This window comes from Lampetra fluviatilis, chromosome 21 (assembly GCF_964198595.1).
Source record: "Lampetra fluviatilis chromosome 21, kcLamFluv1.1, whole genome shotgun sequence".
Lineage (NCBI taxonomy): Eukaryota > Metazoa > Chordata > Hyperoartia > Petromyzontiformes > Petromyzontidae > Lampetra > Lampetra fluviatilis.
In genome coordinates, this window is record NC_136295.1 from 12,269,585 (window position 1) to 12,296,722 (window position 27,138).

Below are 27,138 nucleotides of genomic sequence, written 5' to 3' on the forward strand. Positions count from 1 at the left end.
GATTCCATCTGTGAAGGATGTCGTTCCTGACTTACAGTATCCTGGAGTCTACAAATTGAGTTGCATTTGTGGTGATTGCTACATTGGAGAAACAAAACGTCATGTTGCTGATCGTGTCCGCGAGCACAAGTCAGATCTGAAACACGGCAGAACTGATTCTTCGGCCGTTGCCGATCATTGCTACAACTCGGCGGGCTCTCATGATATTGTCTTTTCCGAGACCAAGGTTCTCTGCAAGCCTCCTGGCTACCATCAAAGGTTTGTACACGAAGCCATACAAATATACAAACACAGACATAATTTCAACCGTGATGATGGGTACAAACTCAGTAATCACTGGAAAGATGTTATTAACCACGCAAAAAAGACTTAATTACACTTTTTGGACCATCTTATCTGACAGGCACTATTTTAATTTACTTCACCGAGTGTTAACATCCCCAGTTATTTTTAACAGTACTCTCTTCATTTTTCAGCCTGCATTGGTATAAACATGGGCATTTTCGTTCCTTTGTTCTATCATGTGTATCAGACCTCCCCTCCCCCCTTTCTGCCCATTGTGTTGGCGTGCGCAGCAGCCGCGTCCAAGCCGTCGCCAAATGTGTTGTTGGCTCCCTCCCCCTCCCACCCCCCTCCCTCCCGATACGTTCCATTCATTGGCTACCACATTCTGATGAACTCCCCCCCCTCTCCTCCCCCCCTTCAACTTGCTTATAAGGGATTACATTTTGAATCATTGCTTCACTTGATGCAGCTAATCTGGCTGTGACGGTCCCACCTGATGACGGAGACTTGTGTTGCCTCCGAAACGTCGTGAATTTTATTTTTATTTTTGTTTTTGTTTTTGTTTTGTTTTTATTTTACTTTCATTACTTTTAATGTTTTACCTACGTGACTTTACCGAAAAAACCTGAGAATATGAATCATTGCAGTCACGAAAGCTTCAAATCTAGAATTAATGCCCTCTACGGGGAGGAATTCCACCTATCTGTTAGAGTTTTTAACAGACAACGAGACAAGAAGTCACAGCTTCTCGAGACGCTGGCCTTCCTCAAGAGATGCCGCGATAACAAGGTAATACCCATCGCTTTCACACTCACATCCGCTGCTGTGTCCTCACCGAACTCCAAACAGATCTTATTTAAAGCTAGCCTATCACTAATCTCGGAGAGAATAAGGTTACTCCGATCTGAACTCGATAATTTAGACAAGACTCTCTTACAAACACATCTAATGTTAACACAAAAAATGTCACCTTCTGATTGGAACCACGTTGATAACATGACTTCTGCTTCTGCTGACTCAATGTCAGCCAAATGCAAAGCTAACCTGATTTCTAAATTCAACCTCCTATCTAAAAAGAAACCAGAGCCACACATCGCAAAGCTGGATGTTAACAAGACCGTGATTAATCAGAGTAACATTCCAATCTCTGACAATCTAAAAACGGTACTGGCCAAAGGACTAAATTTCGCCGTCACCCCTAAATATATACCAGTAGAGGATATGATTTCTCAGATTGATGTAGCCCTCAGAGGCATAGGACACATCCATGCTGATGTATCAAGAGCTGAAATAGCTACTATTCTCAAGAATGCTAAGAAACCCACTAGTAACATCAGCAAAAACGAACGCTCTGAACTCGCGAATTTAAAAAAGAGAGATGATATAGTCATCCTCTCGGCAGACAAGGGCAATGCCACGGTCATCATGGATAAAGATTTATACAACAACAAAATCCTGGACCTTCTTAATGATGGGAGTTACTCCAAAATTAAAAACGATCCCACTAAAAGCCTAACGACAAAAACCAACAGTATCATCATGAGTTCGACTTCCCTAATCGAACCAAGCAAACGTCCCTCTCTAAAACCATCGGCGGCAAGACCTCCCAGACTCTATGGTCTTCCTAAAATCCATAAAGAAGGCACCCCGCTACGACCCATCGTGTCGACGATAAACTCTCCGACGTACAAACTAGCCCGTTTTCTATCAGATACTCTGCTCCCCTTCACAGGCAAGACCTCTTCGGCAGTACTCAACTCAACCCAATTAGTCTCTATGGTTAAGGACATGGTACTATCTCCTGATGACATTCTCGTCAGCTTTGATGTAGTATCTTTGTTTACCAAAGTCCCAGTACCGGACACCCTAACAATAATTGAGGACTTAGTCCAACAGGGATTGAATTCTGATGTACCTGCGCTGGTTAGGCATTGCCTCACCAACACCTATTTTACCTGGAATGGCACCTTCTACAAACAGAATGAGGGTACCCCTATGGGCTCCCCCTTGTCACCAGTTATAGCCAACATTTTCATGGAAAAGTTTGAATCAGACACCATCCAGACATCCACCCTGCGTCCTTCCCTGTGGAAGAGATATGTGGATGACACTTTCGTCATCTGGCCACATGGCCTCCCAGCATTGAACCACTTCTTGGACCACATCAATTCTAGACACCCATCTATCAGATTCACCATGGAAGTGGAGAAAGACGGTAAACTACCATTCTTGGATATTCTGTTTAAGAGGAGGCTTGACGGATCCTTGGGACATTCTGTCTACAGGAAAGCCACCCACACAGATTCCTACCTGAAACCGGATTCCCACCACCACCCATCTCAAAAGAATTCTCTCATCAAAACGCTATACCACAGAGCCCATGGCATTTCTGACCAACACCACCTGACTGATGAATTAAGACATGTACATCGGGCCCTCAGGATGAACGGATACTCTGACCGTACTATCCGCCAAGCTGTCTCTCCCACCACACAGAAACAACCACATGAAACTCCGACCAAAACTATCACGTTACCATACATAGCAGGCGTGACCAAAAAGATCTCCAAAATTCTAAACAAACATAAGATCCAAGTCCGATTCAGCACAGTGCATAAAATCCGTGATCTGATTCCATCTGTGAAGGATGTCGTTCCTGACTTACAGTATCCTGGAGTCTACAAATTGAGTTGCATTTGTGGTGATTGCTACATTGGAGAAACAAAACGTCATGTTGCTGATCGTGTCCGCGAGCACAAGTCAGATCTGAAACACGGCAGAACTGATTCTTCGGCCGTTGCCGATCATTGCTACAACTCGGCGGGCTCTCATGATATTGTCTTTTCCGAGACCAAGGTTCTCTGCAAGCCTCCTGGCTACCATCAAAGGTTTGTACACGAAGCCATACAAATATACAAACACAGACATAATTTCAACCGTGATGATGGGTACAAACTCAGTAATCACTGGAAAGATGTTATTAACCACGCAAAAAAGACTTAATTACACTTTTTGGACCATCTTATCTGACAGGCACTATTTTAATTTACTTCACCGAGTGTTAACATCCCCAGTTATTTTTAACAGTACTCTCTTCATTTTTCAGCCTGCATTGGTATAAACATGGGCATTTTCGTTCCTTTGTTCTATCATGTGTATCAGACCTCCCCTCCCCCCTTTCTGCCCATTGTGTTGGCGTGCGCAGCAGCCGCGTCCAAGCCGTCGCCAAATGTGTTGTTGGCTCCCTCCCCCTCCCACCCCCCTCCCTCCCGATACGTTCCATTCATTGGCTACCACATTCTGATGAACTCCCCCCCCTCTCCTCCCCCCCTTCAACTTGCTTATAAGGGATTACATTTTGAATCATTGCTTCACTTGATGCAGCTAATCTGGCTGTGACGGTCCCACCTGATGACGGAGACTTGTGTTGCCTCCGAAACGTCGTGAATTTTATTTTTATTTTTGTTTTTGTTTTTGTTTTGTTTTTATTTTACTTTCATTACTTTTAATGTTTTACCTACGTGACTTTACCGAAAAAACCTGAGAATATAGATAAAATAGTCGCTGACGTTCCAAGCAATGGGCCTTCTTCCTCGCACACTTGCCCCAACAGTCTGTTAAACAACAGACGGTGGGGGGGGGGGGGGATCTGTGTCTCTGTTCGTGTGTGTGGCTCGAACCGTCGGGAGGGCTATCTTCACTGCAATTCCTACTTGCAACATAGAACATGCGTCATGCGCCACACATCATGCATCGACCACGCGTGTTACGCAGGCCTCCCGCGCCTGGCGGCGGCGGCTCGCGCGCGGTTTTCACTTCGATTTAGTTTTACCCTCATTATTTTCCCCTGTCTGTACAGCCTCTTGCGATAATATGGTTTCATATATGAAGAGGCTTGTGATGCACTCAATAAAATGTAATTCGAATACTAATAATAATGTGTGGGATGATGATGATGGTGCCGATGATGGGGTGAGACCCATCAAGTGCTGGGAGGATTGTCACGACAGCAGATCGCAGGATCGTGAAAGACGGCGGCTGTTTGGGGAGGAAACCTTCATCCAGCAGTAGCTTGCTCATGGGTGATGATGAAGATCAGCTGAGTTCGGCTCCCGCTCGGGACTTAACCTATTGACCTTGCCACCGCGAGGGACCGCGGCGCGCTCTGACCACTGCGCCACTCATCCCCAACGATGACAATTTGGGGGCGCTTAATGAACGCGTAAATACGTCTCACTCACCCTCAGGGACCCGCTCCGATCCGCGTCTCACCCCGGGGGCCCCGTGATGAGTTAATGGGGTCCTCGTGTCGCGATGGACGTGGCTCATTGCGACACCGCCACCCTGGCTGCCACGCCAAGCCCTCGTCTCGCCCGTTGCCAGATTTTGGAGCGGCCAGAGAGAGGGGGGGGGGACAATGGCCGCTATTGTGTGCAGTAGCAGAACGGGTCTCATTAAAACTGGGGTCCAGTGGTGACGACCCGGAGATTCAGGGGGGCTCGGGGATGGCGAGCAGTGGGGGGTGGTCTGGGATGGGGGGGGGTACGGGATTGATCCAGAGATGGAGAGCTGTCATTGAATTGGCAACTCGGGAAATGACGTTCCATTCACCCGTGGATTCACATCGATTGTTCCGCTCAATTTTTTGTTTTCAAATCTATTTCCTGCTCAAATGATAATTGATGCGGTGCTGAGCCATTGGCATGAATTCCACGTCCCTAAGGCCGTGGTGAGTCTATCCATAAAACAGCCACTGTCGACTTCCCCGCAAAGTGGTGCCGGTTTTTTTGATCGACCCCACAGTGAGCAATGATTATGGTGCTGAGTTGACCCCTAACTCACGAGTTGATCTCGCAACCTTTGCGACCGCGAGCCGTTCGCACGACCGCTGGGCCACGCGGTGCGGCCTGCGGTTACCCGGGCGATCCGTGTAATCTGATCGTGCACGTGAGAACATACATTATTTACTGCTTTATGCAAACGAGACGATGGAATTGGCAAGTGCAGCACTGGGGAATTGAGAGACGCGTGCTGCCGATGACATTGCGAGACGGAGACTCGTGAGCGCGTGGAGTTAGAAAACACGCGCCGGCTTGCGGGGCTTGGGCAGAGCCGTCGAAGAGAAGAGATAATGGCCACACGGATGGGGCTGTGGGGCCGTCCATAAATGACGTCACGCACCTAGGGGGGGGGGGAGGGGGGTCAGACATTTGTGACGATGTGTGACGAGGGGGGAGGGGGGTCAGACATTTGTGACGATGTGTGACAAGGGGGGGGAGGGGGGGTCAGACATTTGTGACGATGTGTGACGAGGGGGGGGAGGGGGGGTCAAAAATCCGCTAAAATCGCGTGACGTCATTTATGGACGGCCCCTGTGACGGAATAGCAGCCGAGGGAGAGAACGCGCCCAGAGGACGTCCACCGCGGAGACGGAGCGATGCAATCGGCTCACGTTGCAGGTGCTAGCGCCAGGCGAAGCAATGTTCGTCGGTGTGACGTAACAACACGCAGCTGTACACTGCGCCATCGATGCGGTATTCGAGAGGTGCGTGTGATGATGCAGTGTCAGCAGCCACGCGGGGCTGCCATGGGCTCTGTGTGCCTGGTGCACGAAATCAATTGGGCCCATAATCCCCCCCACACACACTCCTCCCGCCCTCTTCACAGGCTCCTGTGCAGTTGCACCGCCTGCACCCTCGATAGCTACGCCATTGGTTGTCGTTGGTGGGTGCGGGCGTTGTTGTCGTTGTTGTAGTTGAGAGCAACAGTTGCCGGCAACGGAGTTGGCATCGACGCGGGAGGGTCGTTGAGCTTCTCGTGGCAACAGAGACCTCTGCTGGGGAGGAAGTCGCGCGCCAGGCGCACACCCTCGACAATGGTCTCCACGACGACGCCACCGATTGTTTTGTTTTCACCTCCCGATGTTGGGTTCGGCCACGGATGGCCTTAATCTAAGTTGTCTTGTGGTTGTTGTTGTTGTTTGACTTGCATCCCACTGGGATTTTTGCACACAGCGTTGGTGTACGGTGCTTTTTCTGCAATATTTTGCTGTCTTTTCTTGGATTTTCTGTTTGCACATAGTCACTTTAAGATGTTTTCTTGTTCATGTTTTTGTTTTTTTGTTTGTTGCGGTTGCACCCGATTCAAGAGCCGAATGGCTCACAGGGCAAAACCTAATAAATGAAACTTGAAACTCGCATGACTTTCGAAACGCACCGATGGCATCGATTTAAAAAAAAGAGGCGCAGCCCCTGCGAGCGCTCGCTCACGCCGCTGCTGGCGGAAGGGCATCCACCATGAGGGAGCAAATGTGATGGGAGATGTGGGAGTAACCACACGTTACCCAGTGCCGGATTATCCTCGCAGCGAAAGTAGCTACACTGGCTACGGGCCCCGCACTTTCAAGTGCCCCGCGCTAAATGCTTTCACGCTATCAATTCCGGTCCAGTAATTTTGCACTTGCTCTATTACTATAGTACTATACCGACTTCAACTTTTACGAACGACTGGGTGTTTGTCGTATTATCTGGCTGTATAGCAAATGAAAAAATACAATTACTTTACTATGCAAGTAAAAAAATTGTGCTTTCATATTTATGTGTTTTATATTTAGGGCCCCTTGATAGCATATGCTACAGGCCCCGCACTAGCTTAGTCCGGCACTGACTTTACCCCACTACACGCACTTTATATACTGCTGCTGGGTGGACAGAGGCACGGGGGGGGAGGTTTCGTCATTGTTTTGCAAAACGATAACGCGGACGGAATCGGGCTTGTGTGATTCGACGTTGCATGAGTTTCTACATTCTACAAGCACCACGGTTGCAAAATAATAAAACGAAATATAAATCGAATAATGAATCGAAAACCGATTCCAAAAAGTGACCAATTCAACAATTGACGAGACTTAAAGCCACCGCAACTACGAGCAGCTTTCGTGTAGCCATGTCCTCTTTCCGAACAATTATACCCCGTGTGCTTTTTCTTCTATCACATAACAGAGAATAATACCCTTAACCCCGCGACTCTAACTAATTACCCCCCCCCCCATCCTAGCCGGGACCCTGCCCTGGATCCTATCGGCCCAGACAGTGGGGTTAGGGACTTACATCGTCAGCTCAGGGGGTGCTGAAATCGGTCAGGTGGGGCCCCACTATTTTATTTGTGTCGCACGTTCGCACCTAGGCCATTGTATATCGCGGCTTCCTCTTGCCGAATCGCATCATTTGACAAGTGTTGTTGTTGTTTTTACAGTGTTGCTGTTTAAAGCAAATCATCTGGTGGTTGTCCAGTGGGGGGGGGGGGCGACTCGTAGCTTTGGCCGCCAGAGGGAGCCAAGGCACCCCCTGCCAGGGCCACGCTCGCGACGCCTCTGGATCACACACACACACGTGTGGTTCACACACACACACGTGTGGTTCACACACACACACGTGTGGTTCACACACACACACGTGTGGTTCACACACACACACGTGTGTGTGAATCACATATACGCGTGGATCACACACACACACACACGCGTGTGGATCACACACACAGGATCTTATTGTACAGCAAGTACCCCTGTATCAATTATGTGTCTATAAAGATGCGTATAGCGATTCAACGGACGCAATAAGGCACGATGAATGCGGTGCAGCCAGAATCATTCCTAGAATTGTTCCGGACTTGTTCAGACCTGAAACGAATAAGCGAGTCGATGCTGTATCGCCACGTGGTGATGATGATGATTGAGAGATTCGAAGCAGGCGCGGCTCGTCCGCTCGGTGCGTTGGGACGTCGCCCCACCAAGAAGTTGCAGATGAGAAATGATTTTCTAATAAAAAAATACTTTTGTATAAATAATTTTGTTATGTTTGAAAAATGGAAATATGATTCTTTCAACGCGAATTTCCCGAATGAAGATAACTTTTTCAGTTGTTCGTATTGTAAACCCCTGCATCGGGGCGTCTGTGAAGGCGTCCTCCGAGTGGGAGAGATTTCCTCTTCGCTCGTCGCGAGTGGCTTCTGGCATTGTGGCCACGCCGTTGGAGACCCATTCAGGGCGGTGAAAAGGGCGCCCTTGGCTGTGTGTGATGAGAGACGATGTCACGACGCGAGGTCGCACCGTGCAAATAGACATTACAGCAGCAGTGGCGATGGCAGCAGGGTGCAGAAAACGAAGACTTGGCAACGAACACTGTGAGATTCACTCATAAATATTCACTCTGAAAGGATTTGTTGAGTCGTGTCAGCTGATCTTTTATTGTTCTTTAGGCTTTTGGCAGCGTCAACTTGAGGGTCATGGGGACAGCATTTGAGTGCTTTGTCTTGTTTGATATTGTTCACAAATGCTTACCGTTGGTAGATAAGATAGTTCTTTCACGGGAAGGCAACTAACACGACGAGCTTTTACCCCATTAGAACACCATCTTTTCATCCATCATAGAGGTTTGTTTGGGTTGGATCGCGTAAATATATAAATGTGTCGTTAAAACCCGCCACCATCCGACACAGCCAACTAGTAAGGGTTGTCACGTAAACAGAACGTGCCAATTCGTCACTAGTACAGCACACCGGTGTGTTGGAGAGCCAAGCCACAACATTTACAGTCTGAGTACGACGTTTCGCTAGTAATTACAACCAGCATCATCAGGCGACATCCAGATTGGTGGAGAAGTCCACCTGTTTCGTTCCTTATGTTGAGGCGTAGACGTGGTGACCACCCTTCTGCGATCAGATTGTAAATGTTGTGGCTTGGCTCTCCAACACGCCGGTGTTGCTGTACTAGTGACGAATTGGCACGTTCTGTTTACGTGACAACCCTTACTAGTTGGTTGTGTCGGGTGGTGGCGGGTTTTAACGACACATTTATATATTTACACGATCTAACCCAAAAAAACTCTACTATGGATGATATTGGTCGCGAAAGCCTCCCACGTGTTAAACTGACCATCTTTTCAGAGGGCACTCACAACAGCCCCGCCGAGTGGAAGTGTCACGAGCCGCCACTGATTAGAACGATTCCGAGATTATCACGATTTTGGGACATTGCCTTCCATCAAATCAAGCGTGTAAGATGATGTTATTTTATATTGATGGAACCTGTATGCAAATTACAAGCAAGTCATACTTCGGGATAATGGGCTAATGGGGCGAACGTGGCAGAATGAGATGGACAATACAAACGAGACAGTAACGATTAGAAACAGGACGGACAATACAAACGAAACGGTACAAACGAGACAGACACGAGCCTACACACAACAAGACAATATAATCATCATCATCGGGAATATAATTACGACCCCGAATCATGAGAAGTCAATCGGTGGTGGTGGTGGGAGGTGGGGGGAGGAATCACACGGAGTGTTTATCTCACAAAATCTATGAAGCGCTGCTTCGATCGCCAGCACTGGGGCCATCATGGTTGAGTGTGACCAGTGGGCGCAGCAGCAGACAACAGCAGCAGCAGACAACAGCAGTGGCAGCAGCAGCCAGCAGCAGCAGACAACAGCAGTGGCAGCAGCAGCCAGCAGCAGCAGCAGCAGCAGACAACAGCAGTGGCAGCAGCAGACAACAGCAGCAGAGAGCAGCAGCAGCAGACAACAGCAGCAGCAGCCAGCAGCAGCAGACAACAGCAGCAGCAGCAGCCAGCAGCAGTAGCAGACAACAACAGTGGCAGCCAGCAGTAGTAGCAGACAATAGCAGCAGCAGAGAGCAGCAGCAGACAACAGCAGCAGCAGAGAGCAGACAGCGCCGTGTCCCCTGGCGGAGAGGGAGGGGGGGTGACGGCCCCCGTCAGGCGTTGACGAGCAGGGCGTGCTTGGTGTCGCTCCGTGTGGCCAGCAGGTCGCGCACGCTGACGCCGCGGCCTCTGGGCCACCAGCGCCGCAGCCACCGCGACCCCGCGACGACACCGCCGCCTCCTCCCCGCACCGCCCCCGCCTCCTCCTCCTCCTCTCTCGGGCGGCTCCACGCGGTGGCGGCGTCGGCCGTGAGCGCTCCTCGCCTTGGCGGGCGCGAGAAGCGGAATACAAATTTAATTCTAGATTTGAAGCTTTTGTGACTGCAAGGATTCATAGTCTTAGGGTTTTCGGTAAAGTCACGTAGGTAAAAAATTAAAATTAATAAAAGTAAAATAAAAATAATAAAAGTAAAATAAAAATAAAATAAAAATCACGACGTTTCTTTTATTTATTTAGACCGGGGGAGGAATCCGATGAGCTATGAAGCCTTTTTTGTCGCAGACGTCTGGTGCGTACACACGAGGGGGGGGGGGGGGGGGCTCAGAGCGGCACGGGGCGATGGCAAAATAGACGGGGGGGGAGGGGTGTGTGCGTGTGCGGGTGTCATCTGCCGGCCATCCCAGTCAGCCCACCCGTGGCGCCTGGGTCTGTCCCGTGACCTCCTTTAGTCAGCGAGCCTTCGACACTTCACGTGGCCTCAAAGTGCACCTGGCCTGGCACCGGCGCGGTGGTCTCATTGACATTCCCACTGGATTGCAATGACCCTCTTACTGTCGTCTCAACCAGCCGATTGCAAGTTTTGTCGAATTTCAAAATTGCCGTGGGTGCAACGGCCAACAGAGCCGCGGGGCCTGCCGTCCAGAGGTCGCCAGTTCCAGGCAACCTCCTGGCGCGACAGTTGAAGCAACGGAGCGAGTCTCAACCCAACGGGAGTAGATTACTGAGCGATAACCTCCGGAACTGGTAACCGACTCTGAAAACGGTTACCGGTTTAACAACTGGTATTTGCATTATGATTTATATAATGGCATTTATATACGAATATGTGTGCAGGTGTGTTTTAGTGGGGCATCACATCTGTGCGTTCCGTATACACACACACACACACCTGTGCATGAGAACTGCAATTCCAATCACCAGCACCACCGCTAAGGCTCCAATGATGACAGCGGCTTCCAGCGAGGCCGGCTCGGAGACTGTGGAGCATGGGGAGACACGGGGAGTGAAAGGGTGATCAAGATCATCATCACTACCACGAGTCTTTCTTCACCGTCACCATCGCCGCAGCCACCACCACGTCTGCCATGATCTTAAATCATAACTACGAACGCATCTTATGGAGACTATACGCCTGTTTTTGTCAAGGAAGAACCCCTCATGCTGGATCTAGATATGAGAAGTTGAGTGTGTACGTGAGTAGGTGAGTGAATGGGTGAGTGAGTGTGTGGGTGAATGAGTGGGTGAGTAGTTGAATGATTGGATGAGTGATTGGGTGTGTGAGTGGGTGAACGGGTGAGCGGGTGAGTGAACGGGTGAGCGGGTGAGTGAACGGGTGAGTGAACGGGTGAGCGAGTGGGCGAGCGAGTGGGCGAGCGGGCGAGCGGGCGGGCGGGCGGGCGTGTGAGCGGGTGATCGAATGGGTGAGTGAGTGGGCGAGTGAGTGGGCGAGTGAGCGAGTGGATGAGCGAGTGAGCGAGAGACTCCTACTGCTCTGGAGGCTCAGGCGAGTGGTGGCGGAGGCTCTGCTGAGTGCGTCCGCCACGGTCACACGAAGGCAGTAGCTCCCCGCGGAGTGGAACTCCCGGCGCAGGACCAGGGAGCAAACCCGGGCATCGGCCGCGCAGGTGTCCGGGGCCACGGGCTCGCACGCCGCCTCCCCCTCCAGCGAGTCGGCGCAGTCCTCGGAGAGAAGCTCGCTGCACAGCTGCGTGGGGGAGCTGCTGCGGAAACGTCGCCATCATCAGCAGCAGCAGCGGCAACAGCAGCGGCAATAGCAACATTATTATTATCATCATCATCATAGTCAGTGTCATCAGCAGCAGCTTTATTAGAAGCAGCATCATCATCACACCATGATATCATCATCAGAGACATCAGCATCATCAATACCACCATCTTCATCATCATAACCACTATCACAACCTTCATCATACCACTACCACACCATCGTCAGCAGTAGTACCACGTGCCCCGTGTGCTGGAAGGGCGCCTGAGTAGTCGCCCGCATGAAGTCGTCGATTCAAACTTTTAGTCGATTAATCGACGAATGGTGCCATCTTTATCCCCGTGTCGAGGGAGAGCGAGAGCGGAAAGTGGAGAGAAGAGAGGAGAACGAGGAGAGGAGAATAGAGAGGAGAAATGAGAGAGAGGAGAGAGGGGATTGGAGAGAGGGGATAGGAGAGAGGATAGAGGGGATAGGAGAGGGGATAGGAGAGAGGGGATAGGAGAGAGGGGATAGGAGAGAGGGGATAGGAGAGGGAGGAGAATATGGAGGAGCGAAGAGAGGAGACAGGGGAGAGGAGAGATAGGAGAACAGAGAGGAGAGAGAAGAGAGGAGAGGGGATAGAGGGGATAGGAGAGAGGGGATAGGAGAGATAGGATAATAGAGAGGAGAGGGGAGACAGGGGAGAGGAGAGATAGGAGAATAGAGCGAGTAGAGAGGGGAGAGGAGAGGGGAGAGCTCTCACCCGCCGTGGCTTTCCACCTCGAAGTCGAGCAGAGCGTGCGGTGCGGAGAAGAGCGCTCCCCCTTGCGTCACCGACACGGCCCTCCGCACCTGCGCCGTGGCGATTCCATCTGTGCGGCGACACGGCCGTGTGGGGGTGGGGGTGGGGGGGTAGAAGGGAGTGGGGGAGTCAGCAAACGGGGACCGCTTAGTGATTGATGCGGGGTCGTATTGCGTTGTGGTACGTCGGTAGGTAAATAAGAACGTGGTTTGATAGGTAGGTAGTTGGGTGGGTAGGTAGATGGGTGGGTGGGTAGGAAGATGGGTGGGTGGGTAGTTACGTAAGTGGGTGGGATGGTAGGCGGATAACTAAGCAAATAGGCGAACAGGTGAGTGAGTTGGTAAGTAATTAGGTAGATAGATAAGTAGATAGAGGGGTGGGTCAGGATGTGGGTAATTACTTGGATAAGTATGTTGGTGGGTGGGTGAGTATATAGGTAAATAGGTAGCTAGGCCGTTGTGTAGATAAGCAAGTTGTTGGATAAATGGGTGGGTAGATAGATAAGTGAGTGTGTGTGTGGGTGGATTTATAGCTATGTGGATAGGTAGGTGTGTAGGTTAGTGGGCGTGTTCGTGGGTAGGCAGGCAGGTGCTTAGGTAGGCAACCATGCAGGTAGACAAGTGCCAGCTGCATGACGGGTGGGAAAACGAGGTGGATAGAGTTAGTGGGCAGGCAAGCCTCTTACGCAGAGAGGTATTTACGTATGCACGCAAGCAGGTAGGTAAGTAGGCTGGCATGCAGCACGTCTCTCTAGTGGCTTCACAGTCGCCTCACCCACGACCTCCACCGTGGTGCTGTAGGTGCCGTAGCGATAGAGGGGACAGTCGGTGGGGCGATCCTGCCCGGATGACTCCTGGCTCAGGAAGAGGAGGAGGCTCAGCTCCGGACTTTCCCGGGCAGCGGCGGCGGCTCTGTCGAGGACTCCAGAAGTCCCGCTCGGGGTGCTGGGGGTGAGGTCCCAGGTGGCGGTGGTGCTGTACGGTTGGGCGACTGTGAGAACCCCTCCAACCACCACCACCATCACCACAGGGAGGGAGAGGAGACATCGCACACAGAGGGCGAGCGTCAGTGTTCCGTGTCGCTGAACACCTGAATGACGAGAGAAGCTCGCGAAGACATCGCACGGGAGAGCAGAGGCCTTCGTCTGATGTGGGGCGGCAGGAGCGGGGGCCTTCCCGAGTGTGATGCCTAACACGTGGACAACTCTCTTCCACGGGCCCTCAGACTGGCTACGAGCACCGAACGGTTCAGGAAACTCGTGCAATATATTTTTTTACTTTTAGCTTGAATAAAAATATTTTTACACGTGTCTTGATTTCGTAGGTAGGACTACCTTCGTTTATAATTTACACTGTAAAGTATTGCGATGCCCTTTTCTAGCGGGAGCGAGTTTTTACTAAAAAATATACACTGCATGAATGAGAGCAAAAGCTGTAATATTGAGGTGATGGATGGGCCAGATGATTGCGTGAGGAGTGCGCGGAGTTGTGAATCGTCCCAACTTTGATCGATGCCTCCTGATTTGTGAACCGGGGCACGGAGTCGCTATGAGTTTCCGTGTTTCTGTTCTGGATGATGACCAACGTCGCACACCGGGGAGTGTTCTTTTTCCAGTGGAGATGGGAACCAGCTAAGAGTCGCAATATTCGCAAGAGTTGATTTTATTAAATCCTTTATATTAAGTTCGCTTGCTTGCTTAGGACCGTGCAAATCTTTCGGTCGTTTTTAACCCACTTCCCGTGATCCAATCGAGCTGACATTTTGCACACAGACTCGTTGTGCGTGACAACGCATTTTCGTGAAAAATTTTTTCCAAAATTTTACACTGTTTAGGGAATTTTTTAAAAATATTTAATTACCAATTGTTTAATGCTGCCAGACAATCATCTGACCCATAGGTGGCAGCCATCTCAAGCCAGAGGACTCTAGCCGCCCCGATGCCACGCATATAAAGAATTTATAGTGAAAAACTTTGTTTTTACGGGTTTACTTGTTTTTCGCTCTAGACGGCACGAGGTGCATTGCGACCGTAGGATCGGAACTCCCATCAGGCCCCTGCACGCGGTCACGTGTCTGTGCGCTCTCCCCTCTGCAGGGGTCAGTGGGAGGGGGATTCTCTGCTGACGTCGTTTGCCGCCTGCACGAAAATTGACGACTGCGCAAGAAGATGTTAGTCAAGCATCGTCATGCAGGAGGGTCTCCCTGGGAAAATTATAAAAAAAATAATCGTTGTCCATTACCCAGGACAGGGGATGGAGCAGTCGCGGGTGATATCTGAACCGGTGCCAAGCCCCCTCCCCTTCACCAACCCGTACTTGACCAGTTTGGTGAAGTATGACCAAACGACCCCCGTGACCGACACAGCACTGGGAGGCCTTCACCCGGCACTGGATTGACAAAGAAGCTAACAACTATGCACATCAGGGGTGGACTCACTGAGGCTCAAGGTCTTGCTGCATTGGGATGTTCGATCAAGCTCACTAACGAGCGTTGGGCATGTGAGAGGAACCTGGTGAACCGGGAGAAGACCCCCATGACGCATGTACGAGGGGAGCCACTCAGATTTTGCGCAGATTAACTGAAGAAGCCACTGCTTGGACCGCCTTCTCCTGGCCACATCGCTACGCAAGGTTATAACACTTGGCATTCTCGCCGGAAATCCCCCTTCCCAGTACTAAACAAGCTTTAGCTTGCTTAGCTACCAAAGTTGGTTTATTCAGTGATTTTGTAACAACCTCTCTCTCCATAACCTTGCTACTCACCCTGGCGCTAGCCCTAACCCGAGCCGTGATGCCAGCACATTGCCCTGCCACTGGGTCCTTCGGGCTCGTGGGGCCCGGTGCAGTTTCACCACCTGCACACTCGCTCGCTACACCACCGGCGCACACACAGCTCAACCCTGGCTCGCACCTGCGCGTGATGTGGTGGCGCTGGGCTCCTCCGGGGCAGCGGTGGAGGCGCTCTCCGTGGTGCTGCCGCCCACGGTGGCGTCAGTAGCCGTTGTCGTGGTGTTGCTGGTGGCGGCCGTCGTCGTTGTTACCGCGGCGGCTGTAGCAGCGCTGGCAGCGGCTGTCACGGTGCTGGTGGCGGCGCTGACGGCGGCGGCTGCGGTGGTGGCGCAGGGCGCGGGCACGGTGGCCTGCACGGCGAGCCGCGCCGCGTACGCGCCTGGCCCGGCGTACGAGTGGAGGGCGTGCGCGAGGCGAGAGATGAGGAGGCCCGAACCGTCCCCGAAGTCCCACGAGAAGGAGACGTCGGCTCCGCGGAGGAAGCCGCTCGGGTCGTGCAGCCGCGCCTCGAACAGCACGTTGGGCCCGGCCACGAAGCGTTGCGGCCGCAGCAGCGGACCCGACGACCGCGCGTCCTCACCCCCCACCGCTTCCTCTTCTTCTTGCCCGGAGCCCGCGACTGCTACGGCGGACTGGCTGAGCTCCACCGAGAAGGGGACCTGGTCTGAGACACGGAGGAAGGGGAAGGCCGTGGTGCGAGGGGGATTCGTGAAGGGTGGCGTCAAAGCATCGGGGGGGGGGGGGGGGGGGGGCGGGTAGGAGAGAAAATTGGGAGACCTGGGTTGAGATTGGGAGGTGGTTTGATGGGGAAAGGCTTTGGAAAGTTGTGGGGAAGCGAGGGAGGAATCGGTGGGAGGTCGCCTGCTTGGCAGCTCAGAGCATCGCTAATCGCTGCGCCACCGCTCCACCCAGTAAACGACGTACTAATTGCATTTGGATCCACGTGGTGTGAAAGCAAAACACAAAACACCTAATATACACAGTATAGATATATATATAAATGAATACGTGGAGCCGGGAGTCGAACCCGTGACGGTGAACTGCGAGGAGGCGCGTGCCACGGGCACGAACTGTCGTGATCCCCCGCGACGGTAGACCACGAGGGACACGGGGTGAGAGCCCAGGGTAACCCCCCGCGTCTCCAGCACCAGCCACGAGGTCGCGTTACCGGCCACCTGCCACGAGCGACCTGCGGCGGACAACAAAAACACGCGCTCGCTCGCGCCTTTACAATGCAATATTTAGCTGTCTTTTCTTGGATTTTCTGTTTGCACATAGTCACTTTAAGATGTTTTCTTGTTTATGTTTTTGGTTTTTTGTTTGTTGCGGTTGCACCCGATTCAAGAGCCGAATGGCTCACAGGGCTATACCTAATAAATGAAACTTGAAACTTGAACTTGATGTGCACCCATCTTCTTGGTTATTTCGGTAAAGTCACGTAGAAGGGAAATAAAAAAAAACCCATAATAAAATACAATTCTCACGACTTTTCGCTGTTTTTTCCGACAGCCCTGTTCTTCACTTGAGGACGGCTGCTTGCGTTGTGGCCGAAACGTCGTGAGAATTGTATAATGTTTGATTTTTATTATTTTATTATTTCCCTTCTACGTGACTTTACCGAAAGAACCAAGAAGATGAATCCCTGCAGTCACGAAAGCTTTAAATCGAAATGTGTACCCATTGCCTCGTGGTGCTGTGCATACAACACCCGAAAAGCCAAGCCATACGCGCTTTTACAATGTGCGCCCATTTGCTCACGGTACTGCACAACGTATAAATCCGTGCCGCGTGCGTGTTTACAAGGTGCATCCAAATGGTTTTCACTATTATACTATACGTTGCACTTCCACAAGGTGCGCCCAAAACACAGGTATGGTAACGCCGATGTGAGTTTTTACATAAAAAAGCTTGTCATCTACCTTAGAGACATGCCGATGTGACGTTTTACAAAGTGCACTCATTGTGAAGCTCGCCGTGCCTCCCGGTTGAGCCCCCCCTCCCCCTGGAAACGTGGAAAGCTTTAGCAAAGCCACTTCCGCACTGCACATTTGCAACGTACACCCCAAAAACAACTGTCTGACTGCGATCACATCGTGCGCCGCGTGACGCTGAGGCCGTCCGCACCCAGGCCGCTCCACACGTAGACGAAGCGTGGCCCCTTCCTCCCAGGGTCTCCGCTGAGGAGGTGCCCTCTGCCTCCCCGGTGGGGTCCAGGGTGCCTCCCTGAGCCGCAGTCCGGGTGCGCGTCTGCGTGCGAGGGGACACGGGGAGACCCGGGAAGAGACCCCGAGGGGAGCGGTAATCACGGGACGAGTCGTCCGATTCACGCGGAGGTCCGAGTCTTGCGCTTGAGTCGTGCGTGCAATGATTTACGATTTTTGTAAATTATGTGCAGATGTGCAATATCGTGATAATTTAACATTACGTTTTGTTGATTAATAACACCGGAAGCAGGTGCATGGCTTCACTATTCTGGAAAATCGCCCGAAGATGCTGGATGTAATTACCAGCGAAACGTCGTACTCAAATTCTAAATGTTGTGGATTCACTCTTTAAACACGCTGAAGAAGTAACTAATTGGCGTTTTGTTAACGTGACACATTTTTTACTGATTGGCCGTGTCGGGTGGTGGAGGGTTGCGACACATTTATAATAACGCGATTTAACCCAAAAACATTATTATGAATAATAATACCGAGTCTCAAGACTCTTTTTAAGGAGGGTCCTGCCAAGTTTTCGCAGTAGTGGGGCGATGCTGCTGCTGCGTGTAGTCCCGATGTAAACATTTGCAGGTTATGTTTGCGCAAACACCAGTTCCATTGTGTGGGGGGTTTATTAGCGATGACCTTTGGCTGACTCACTCGGAATGCGCCCGATACCGTCAGATCTCGCGAGCTAAGCTGATTTGAACCTGGACAGCGCTTAGACGCGTGACCACCATTGGCATGCCAGGTTATCACACCTACAGAATATGCTCCATGCCTTTTCCAACCCGCAGTCACCAGCGTGGTGAAGTATGGTCAAATAACCCCTTCGACCCCACAACAGCGTGGGGAGACCCTCGTCCAGCAGTAGATTGGCAATTAAGCTCTACTGGTGCTTGCTATATTTGGGCTAATGTGTGTACGTTGAACTTCTTTTGCACCGTACGCAGCCAACCGTGCTAATCGGAGGTGCGAATGGTAAACACGCTGCAGAGCGAGGCCATGCGCGGTACACGTGAGACGGAGGCAGGCAGTGCAGACGAGACAGACAGACAATCTATGCAATCGAGATCGTGCCAATTTCAAATATGTTCATTGTAAAAAAAAAAAAACTTATAATCGAATTATCATCTGGGCCCTCTGGTCTCTGAAAATCAGTCTCCACTCCAACTCTTTATCCTCCATTCTATCTCTCGGCAACTCTCTGTTCATGTGCTACTAAGAAGGTTCATCGCCCGAAACGTCGCCTATTATATACATACACTGCATATCATTTTTTTGTTAATGCCACAGCGGTGTGTTTCTCGTAGGCGCGTGGCGTGTTACCGTCGAGGGACTCCGCGTCTCCCCACGCCGCCTCGAGCTCCCCGGGGACGCGGAGGCGCGCGCTGAACGTGGCCCGCGCCCCGGTCAGCGTCGGGCAGTCGTTGGTGACCTCCACCGTGACCCGGGCGCCTGCGTGCGCACGGACGCAGGGCGGACGCGGCTTCTCAGTGATCCACGTGCAGACACCCACAGTGAAATTAAACTCCGAGAGAGGCGAAGCGATCGATCGCCTTGCTCGCGGGAGAATGTTGAGACGTTGGCGCGCAACTCCTGTGTACGGCCCTGAGCCGGGTGGTGGTCAATTTAACTTTTCTATGGCCGGGGCGAGTATATCCATAGGCCAGACGCTGTTGAATTCGCACAAAGCGGTACTAATTTTATCTGTCCCGGAGGGAGAGTGGGTTGAGTCATGTGCAAGACGCCGATGTTACAGATAAATACAACGTTCGTCTATTCTCACAATGTTTTGACAACGTCCTTTTAGCGCCGGTTTTGTGAATTATTTTTCTGCTCAGATTTCATTTGAATATCTCTACGCTTTGAGCCATAACCCGTTCCATCAATTGAGCCGGCTGTCTGCTAGGCGAGTCCGCTCTTGGCAACACAACCCCGACTATACTAAAGTTTGGCGTCACACCGGGACCATGTAATGTGTTCTTCTCCTCCCCTTCCATTTTCGCTCTCTGGGAAACGCTCGCGTTGGCGCTAAGCGCTCGCTAAGCCCTCCAGATTAAAGCAAATCCCCCCCACTACCACCACCACCTCCCCATCTTAATCTCCTCTTCGCAAGTGCCGTATCTGCTGACCTCCTCCGGCACCGAGCCAGCGAGGATCGTTGGTGGGCCACGCCGGGAGGAAACCGGGGTCCACGGGTCCCCTGGTCTCCAGTCGCGTCGGCCCGTGGCGGTGGTGAGGCGGAGGTCCCCATCGCCCTACGGGGCACAGGAGGGGGGAGGGGGTGGTGGGTGTTTGGGGGGGGGGGGAGGCGATGCAGGGGGTCTGCACTGACTGGGCTCACAACAAGAGCCCTCCGTCATCGCCATCCTGTTTAGTTCACAAGTCAAGGTGCAGCCGTGTGATTGCTCGCTCGCGTATCTGCTGGAGGGAGGAGCTTCTCCAACGCTAGAGTGCCCCTCTCGTGGAGGACCGGTGTTTGCCGTGGCCTGGAATCGAACTTTGATCGTCGGGTTCATGGCGCAGTGCACCAACCACTGTGCTCCAGCTTCCATCCATCTACAGTCGTGTAATATAAGACATCTCATCATCATCAGCTGTAATGATCATCTCACAAGTATCATCGTTCTAATTGTTTTCATTTTTATAGCCGGAGCGGTGGCTCAGTGATTAGCACACTACGCCATGAATCGGGCGATCTGAGTTCGATTCCCGGGAGAAAATCCGTCGAGTGATTTCTGAACCGGTTCTCGGAGCTGCTCTCTTGTTCCCCTCCCTTCACAAAACCCGGACTTGGACCAGCGAGGTGAAGTATGGTCAAGCAACCCCCTTAACCGACATGGCGTGAGGAGGCCTTCGTGCAGTCGTTGATTGACTAAGGACTTTAAGTAAAGTCACGTATAAAGATAAAATAATAAATTAAATATTTAATAAATTAAAATATTTAATTTATTATTTTATCTTTATACGTGACTTTACCGAAAGAACCACCAAAGAGTAATTCCTGTAGTCACGAAAGCTCCAAATTAAGATTAAGGACTTTAAGTTATATTAATAATTAGGGGTGTTCGCCTTTTTTCTGGCAACAAAACTGAAACCTTTTGTTGCCAAAAAAAAGAGGAAACCCTTATTATTATTATACTTTGGTACTGGCAAAGGAGATCTAATGATGATTTAAGTTACATTATTTTTTATTGAATATCAGAATATTATAGCCTTAGCGTGTAGTTCCCAAGACGATAACTATCAGAATGTTTATTTTTACTGGAGGAGTCCGATGAGCTATTAAGCTCTTTTTCACAGATGTCCAGTAGGGGCGGGTCAGAACGTCACAACAACAACAACTACAACAACAACAACTAATAATGATACACAAACAAACGATAGGAGTGCAACGTACAGGAAAAGTAAACAAATCACTTAAAAATATACAACTACAACTTTTTTTTTCTTTCCAGGTTAAGCGCACTGAGCTATTTAGCTTCTGCTTTAGAAGCGACCTGGCCACAAATGACATCATATAAATCATTTCTTACTCATGTTTTCGGAGCCGATATGATGATTCGTAATTTAGTTTTTTGTTTGGGTTGCGTAACGATCTGACGCCTTGCACAATAACAGTTTTACTTGGCTCATTAAACCCTTGTACCGCCACGTGGCAATTTAATTTGACAGTGTCAGGTGGTGGTGGAGCCTAAACGACACAGGTTTGGTAAAATCATTACGTGGCCTAATCCATTAAATTATCATATTTAATGCGTAATTCAATAGACATGTAATCGTAATATGGTCATCAGCATCATCGGCAATTCGTATTTAACAGCACGGCTCTCCTTCCACAACAGCACAACCTCAAATAAAAAAACATTCACAGACTCCTGCACATTCGCTTTGAATCAGTGACCCACTAAACCAACGAACTTGTTGGACTAATTGACACGCGACTAGACTAACAAACACAGTCCATTTGTTTCCCCGTCCACACTAGAGGGAGACAAATGGACATCTTTGAAAAAGAGCTTAATAGCTCATCGGATTCCTCCAGTATAAATACATCTTCTGATTCTCTAATTCTGAGAGAAGTGGAGTGGCGATCGTGTTCACTGGTTCCAAGCTTGCGGTGGAAATTCCACGTTCCTTGGACTATAAAAAAACAAGTCTCCTCCCCGATTGTATCCAGATTGAGCTCTCCGTGATGTGAAGAACCAAGTTGATGCCCCAGAGGCAACTTTGAGATGCCACCAAGTGGCATCTTTGTCCACACAGTCAGGGGTCAGGATGATGCCCAAATTCTCCTGTTGCAGGTAACCATCAACGAGCCATTTAAAAATAGACAAAGCTCGTCATTGAAAAACATTTCACAAATTAAATTCTCATCAGGCCCCACGGCGTAAAGTGAAGTCTCCAACCCCATGTGCTATGCTGAGAGACCATTTCCCGAAACGTTACCAATTACATAAAACATAGTTTAAGGTCACAGCGTAAGTAACGAATGCGTTGAGGTGTTTTTTTCTGTTACTGAGCAATGTATGCCCATCGCAGTGAAACCAATCTTTTAATTTTCTGAGCTGGAATTCTGACAAATTAAGTGCAATTAGTGCTTGATGGGTTTATTTGTGCAGTCATTGTTGACCTGGCTTAGACCATCAACTCGCTCTGACCTCTGAACCACCTGTCCCGCTCTGCACTTCCACGTGTTGCGCGCATTTTGCTGCTCCATCTGTTCCATCTGCTGCACACCAGCGAGACCGAGCAGCGCTCGGAGACCGTCAAGACTTACTCGTGCAGTCGCACCGCGACGCCGTGAACGCGACTCCGGCCACCGCCGCCAGCAGCAGCACCGCCGGCTTGTCCATGCCTCCAGGGAAGAGGCGGGAGATGCAGACAGGGAGATGAACAGAGAGGCGGGCAGCGCGAGATGTCTCCAGGGGAATGTGACAGAGAGACGGACACACCAGGGAGATGACCAGGGAGACGACGGGGAGCTCGGGAGGGAGAGAAGGAATCCCTGCCCGCACCACGCGCCCCTTTATGTGTTCACATGATGGGGCTTAATGAATGAGACGTCCTCACGGGAGTAGCCATGTGACTCATTCCTTAATGCCACCGTCACATGTCTGGTTGGCACCGTGAGGAGCCAATACAAAGGATTTTGTTCATTTGTTTCGCTTTCTCATGTATATATACACAGTTATTTGTATTCACTGTCCCTTTGAGACCCGCGCTGGACGTCGCGTATGAGCCAACGCAAGGAGTCTTTGGAAAGAGTCTGGCAGGCAGCGTTGAATTATCCAGAGTCGTAGCCCTCGTCTAGTCGAGTCCACGTCTTTGGATTCCAAATGCTGACGAAGTGAACACCGAGATGCCTCCATGAGCTGTCATTCCATCACCAGTCTCGTTCATCGGCCCATCTCCCGTAGCCGGAATGTGTCCTGCCCCAGCACGCTTTACCTTTCCCTACAGTCAATGTTGTGGTTCTGATTGACTTTGTTTCGCCTGATCCACGTCTTCCCCTCTGAGTCTCTCGGTAAAATTCCCAGCGCGCATCTCTGCGCACGTCTTGCCTCGATTTAAAAACATTTGTTTCAGTTTCAGAATCTTTATGAAAACCGGAGGAATCCGATGAGCTATGAAGCTCTTTTTACTTAAGTGTTTCTTTTTTTAAACACATTCCTGCGGAGGGAGCTGGTAGGAACGTTGGGTTGCTCGGTCAATGGCCAGGGTCAACGGCGGCGTGGTGTATTCCGCAAATATGCCCGACTGTGAGGGCGGGCACAAGCCGGCGTGAGTAGGTTAAACATTGAGTTTTATAAGGGCACCACGGGGTGACCAGCCCCTCCCCACCAAGGCCCACCCCTCCCCACCCAGCCCCACCCTCCCCACCCAGCCCCTCCCCACCCTCCCCACCCAGCCCCTCCCCACCCTCCCCACCCAGCCCCTCCCCACCCTCCCCACCCAGCCCCTCCCCACCGTCCCCACCCTCCTTACCCAGCCCCTCCCCACCCTCTCCACCCTGCCCCACTCTCTCCACCCAGCCCCTCCCCACCCTCCCCTCCCCACCCAGCCCCTACCTCCCACCCAGCCCCTCCCTGCACGACGGACGGACGGACACAATACTCCCCTATGGGCTGGTGTAACCAGGAGGTTCCTACCAGTATTACACAAGTATGCAAGACGTCTGTAATACCGACCACAGGTATGACCTGGTACGCAGTTTAAACGCAATGCCGCAGCATATATTACGACCCTTTGTCAATACATTGCAAGATGAAGGCCTCCCCATGCTGTGTCGGCCAGGAGGGTTGCTCGACCATACTTCACCTCATCGTCCATCTAGCACGGGTGAGTCTATCAACGGGTGTAGGGAACAAGCCGAAGCGTTGGCTCAGGAAACGAGCCGTGCCCCTTCGTACCAGGAACTGACCGGCACGGCTCGGTTCTGGTTTCCTGATGACCGTGGAAACGCGGCGTATAAAGCTCGTGAATGGCGAGGTGCTGGGGGCGAGGTGGGAAGTTGTGGGTAGCATGGGGATTTGGTGGGGGCGGTGCAGTGGTGGGGGGGGGCGGTCATGTGAGAGTTTCAAGAGCCGCGATTTCCCCCGTCAACCATTCAAGGCCACGTGCTCTCTCAATGGCCCGCATTGAGATGCTGTGGGACGGACACACGGACACAGGGGACAAAGACCCCCGTATAGTCTTTAATAGACTGTTGGGGCAGGTGCTGTTAGCGAGGAGCACATATGAAGGCGGCACGGCACACGACCGCTTTTATATGTTTTGCAATATATTAAATAAGGGTACGAAATACATCGTCGAAAAAAAAACATGTAAAAACTATAAACACTAAACTATTATTTGTATTTTACCAGGTAAGACCCACTGAGCGTTCTAGCTTTGTTTCAGAAGCGACCTGGCCACACATGATTGCTCAACAAAGTGGCTTATCACGTCCACATTTATATCAGCCAAATACGCTAAAACGCACGTTTATAAATGTGGAGGGAAAAACCCAGGAGGACCCGGAGAAAAATCCACGCGACCACCGGGAGAAAGTGCAAACTCCAAATATACAGGAGCAGGCGTCAGGGTCGGGATCGAACCCACGACCTCCTGTAGACCAGGCGAGGTAGTTAACATCTCCTAGCCACTGCGGCGCTCACCCCCCCCCCCCTATAAAAAAATCAAACCTAGCAACAAATACAATGTCATACAAATCATTTGTAAAGTAAAGCAATCGTTTGCATAGTTCCCTTTTTGGCTCGAGGGATGGTGACCTTGGATGCAGGAGGTCAGGGCCTGTGTGTGCGCATTCCACGCCTGTTCGCCCCCCACCACCCCCACCACCCCCACCACCCCCACCACCGACTCCACGACACTGTGACTTCACACAGCTTTGTTGGTTGTATCACCCCGCTGCACACAGAAACCCACCGGTCGGGTTATTTTACTGAGCCGGGGGGCGGGGGGATGCGTCCACTCACGCGTAAACGTGTTCGGTTTAAACACATCTATTTACAATCTTGATTTGAAGCTTTCGTGACTGCAGGAATCCATACTCGTTGGTTCTTTCGGTAAAGTCACGTAGGTAGAAAAAATAATAGATCACAACGTTTCGATCGCCACACAAGCAATCGCCTAGAACCTCTCCCACCTGAAGATGATTGCTTGTGTTGCGCCCGAAACGTCGTGATTTATATTCTCAGGTTTTTTTTCGGTAAAGTCACGTAGGTAAAAACATTAAAATTAATTCATACCTACTTGACTTTACCGAAAGAACCAAAGAGTATGGATTCCTGCAGTCACGAAAGCTTCAAATTAAGATTCAAATCAAGAGAGAGTATCTATTCACAACTTTAACCGTGCCGTTCTCGTCTGGCCGCTTGGCGTCTTCATCATTTATTTAAAAACGCCACTGCTGTACAGTGGTGGCGGCTTGGCAATGAGAACATTAAGGTGGGGGGGGGGGTCCCTCTTCATTAAAACATGTAGAGCTGAACCAAACAAATATCCTCCCAAATGTAATTGTTAATACACATAACAAGATAATATAAATCGTCAATTAATGTCATCCCTATCGTGTCTGCATCTCTCCTCTTCTCTCATCTGACCACATCTCTACCCCTTGTCTCTATCTCTTCCGTCATCTCACGGGGAGTTTTATCATTTGAAAGGGGGGAAGGGAGGGGGGTTTAACAATCATTTCTGCTCAGTGACCGCAATGGGTCGGCACCACCACCACCACCAATGGCCCGAATTGACACCCGCACCCTCAAAGGAGACCACATCACTCCAATCACTGCACCCCCAATCGCTGGACTCAAAACGGGTATTTGGCCTACTCTTCCAAGCTGGCCAGAAGTATAGGGAAGAGGGTAATTGTGTGACAGATGCTGGCTGCTGCTGCTGCTGTGACCGCCTGCCTGCCTGCACGCAGCGCTTCGAGGCAGGGAGACATTTCACCAATTCACACAACACCCATCGTTCTGGAAAGCCATTCGAGGTATTCACAACAGCTGCCACTTGCTTGCGCAATAGCGGCGGACTGCCAAGCGAAGAGCACAGCAAGGGGGGAGAGAGAGCACGAAGATCGAGGCTGTGGTGGAGGGTGCTGAGACCTTTAGAGTCGATTCCATGTATTTATGTTAAACTTCTTTCGCACCGTACAACAAACTAAACAAAACTAACAAGGAGCTCAAAAGACCAGGATATAGAGGGTCATCAATATGACAACATCTAAACATTAAAATAAAGTATAGCAACAATTTCGAACCACTTTGCAATGATAATAATAATAACCCATTGTTTGTCAATACAGTTTTTGCCATTGCAGTTCTTTTGTCAATCTACTGCTGGGCGCCCAGAACCGATTCACGTGATGTTAGCCGTGGTCTGGAATCGAACTGAGGTAGCCCGGGTTCCGAGGGGATAGTGCGCTAACCACTACGCCACCGCTCCTCATGCTCCTAAGTTACAGTATTTGCTATTATGTGTATCCGACAAAATGTTAATGAATTTAACCCAAACTTGTGTGGCTTCGAGACAGCGTGAGACCACGCCACCCGGTACGTGCCCAGCATCGCGAGGTCCCGCAAGCCAAGCAGGGCCGAGTCCGCGCCGTGTCTGGATCGCAGTTTCAAGTTGGTTGCGCTTCACCAGCTGAGAACTCGACGAGTTGACCCATCGCAGCTGCGCCGCCGGGTTCGTAGCGCAGCGCGATAGCCGCGACGTGACCCGCTGACCCCGCAGGTATGAAAAACGCACGCGTGGACTTTCCGGTTATGGGAGTGCCTCGCTGGTGGGGGGGGGGGGATCGAGGTCGGCAGTGGTGGAGGTGAGTTGTGATGTTGACACTTGTCGGCATGCGACCCACGAAGCCGAGGCAGAACCGGTTCGTCCACATTCG

General features: G+C 51.0%; 1 protein-coding gene across 1 annotated transcript; it reads right to left on the bottom strand.

Annotated features, from left to right (window-relative positions):
* Positions 1-10,068: 10,068 nt before the first annotated feature.
* PMEL (premelanosome protein) lies at positions 10,069-22,645 on the bottom strand. Its single transcript, XM_078865776.1, has 11 exons — positions 22,516-22,645; positions 19,868-19,993; positions 19,062-19,190; positions 17,656-17,778; positions 16,559-16,720; positions 15,655-16,195; positions 13,517-13,752; positions 12,704-12,812; positions 11,724-11,956; positions 11,125-11,212; positions 10,069-10,279 (listed from the first exon to the last, which is right to left on the bottom strand). The coding sequence occupies exons 1-11, from the start codon at positions 22,589-22,591 to the stop codon at positions 10,069-10,071; spliced, it is 2,034 nt and encodes a 677-aa protein (XP_078721902.1). The 5' UTR covers positions 22,592-22,645.
* Positions 22,646-27,138: the final 4,493 nt, after the last annotated feature.

Excerpts from the sequence above, each read along its gene's own strand:
- PMEL (XM_078865776.1), bottom strand. The coding sequence starts at position 22,591 with ATGGACAAGCCGGCGGTGCTGCTGCTGGCGGCGGTGGCCGGAGTCGCG. Across the intron at positions 16,196-16,558 it reads CTCGCAGTTCACCGTCACGG|ACCAGGTCCCCTTCTCGGTG; the intron begins GTTCGACTCCCG and ends TCCGTGTCTCAG. Across the intron at positions 13,753-15,654 it reads AGCGCCACCACATCACGCGC|GGTTGGAGGGGTTCTCACAG; the intron begins AGGTGCGAGCCA and ends GATGGTGGTGGT.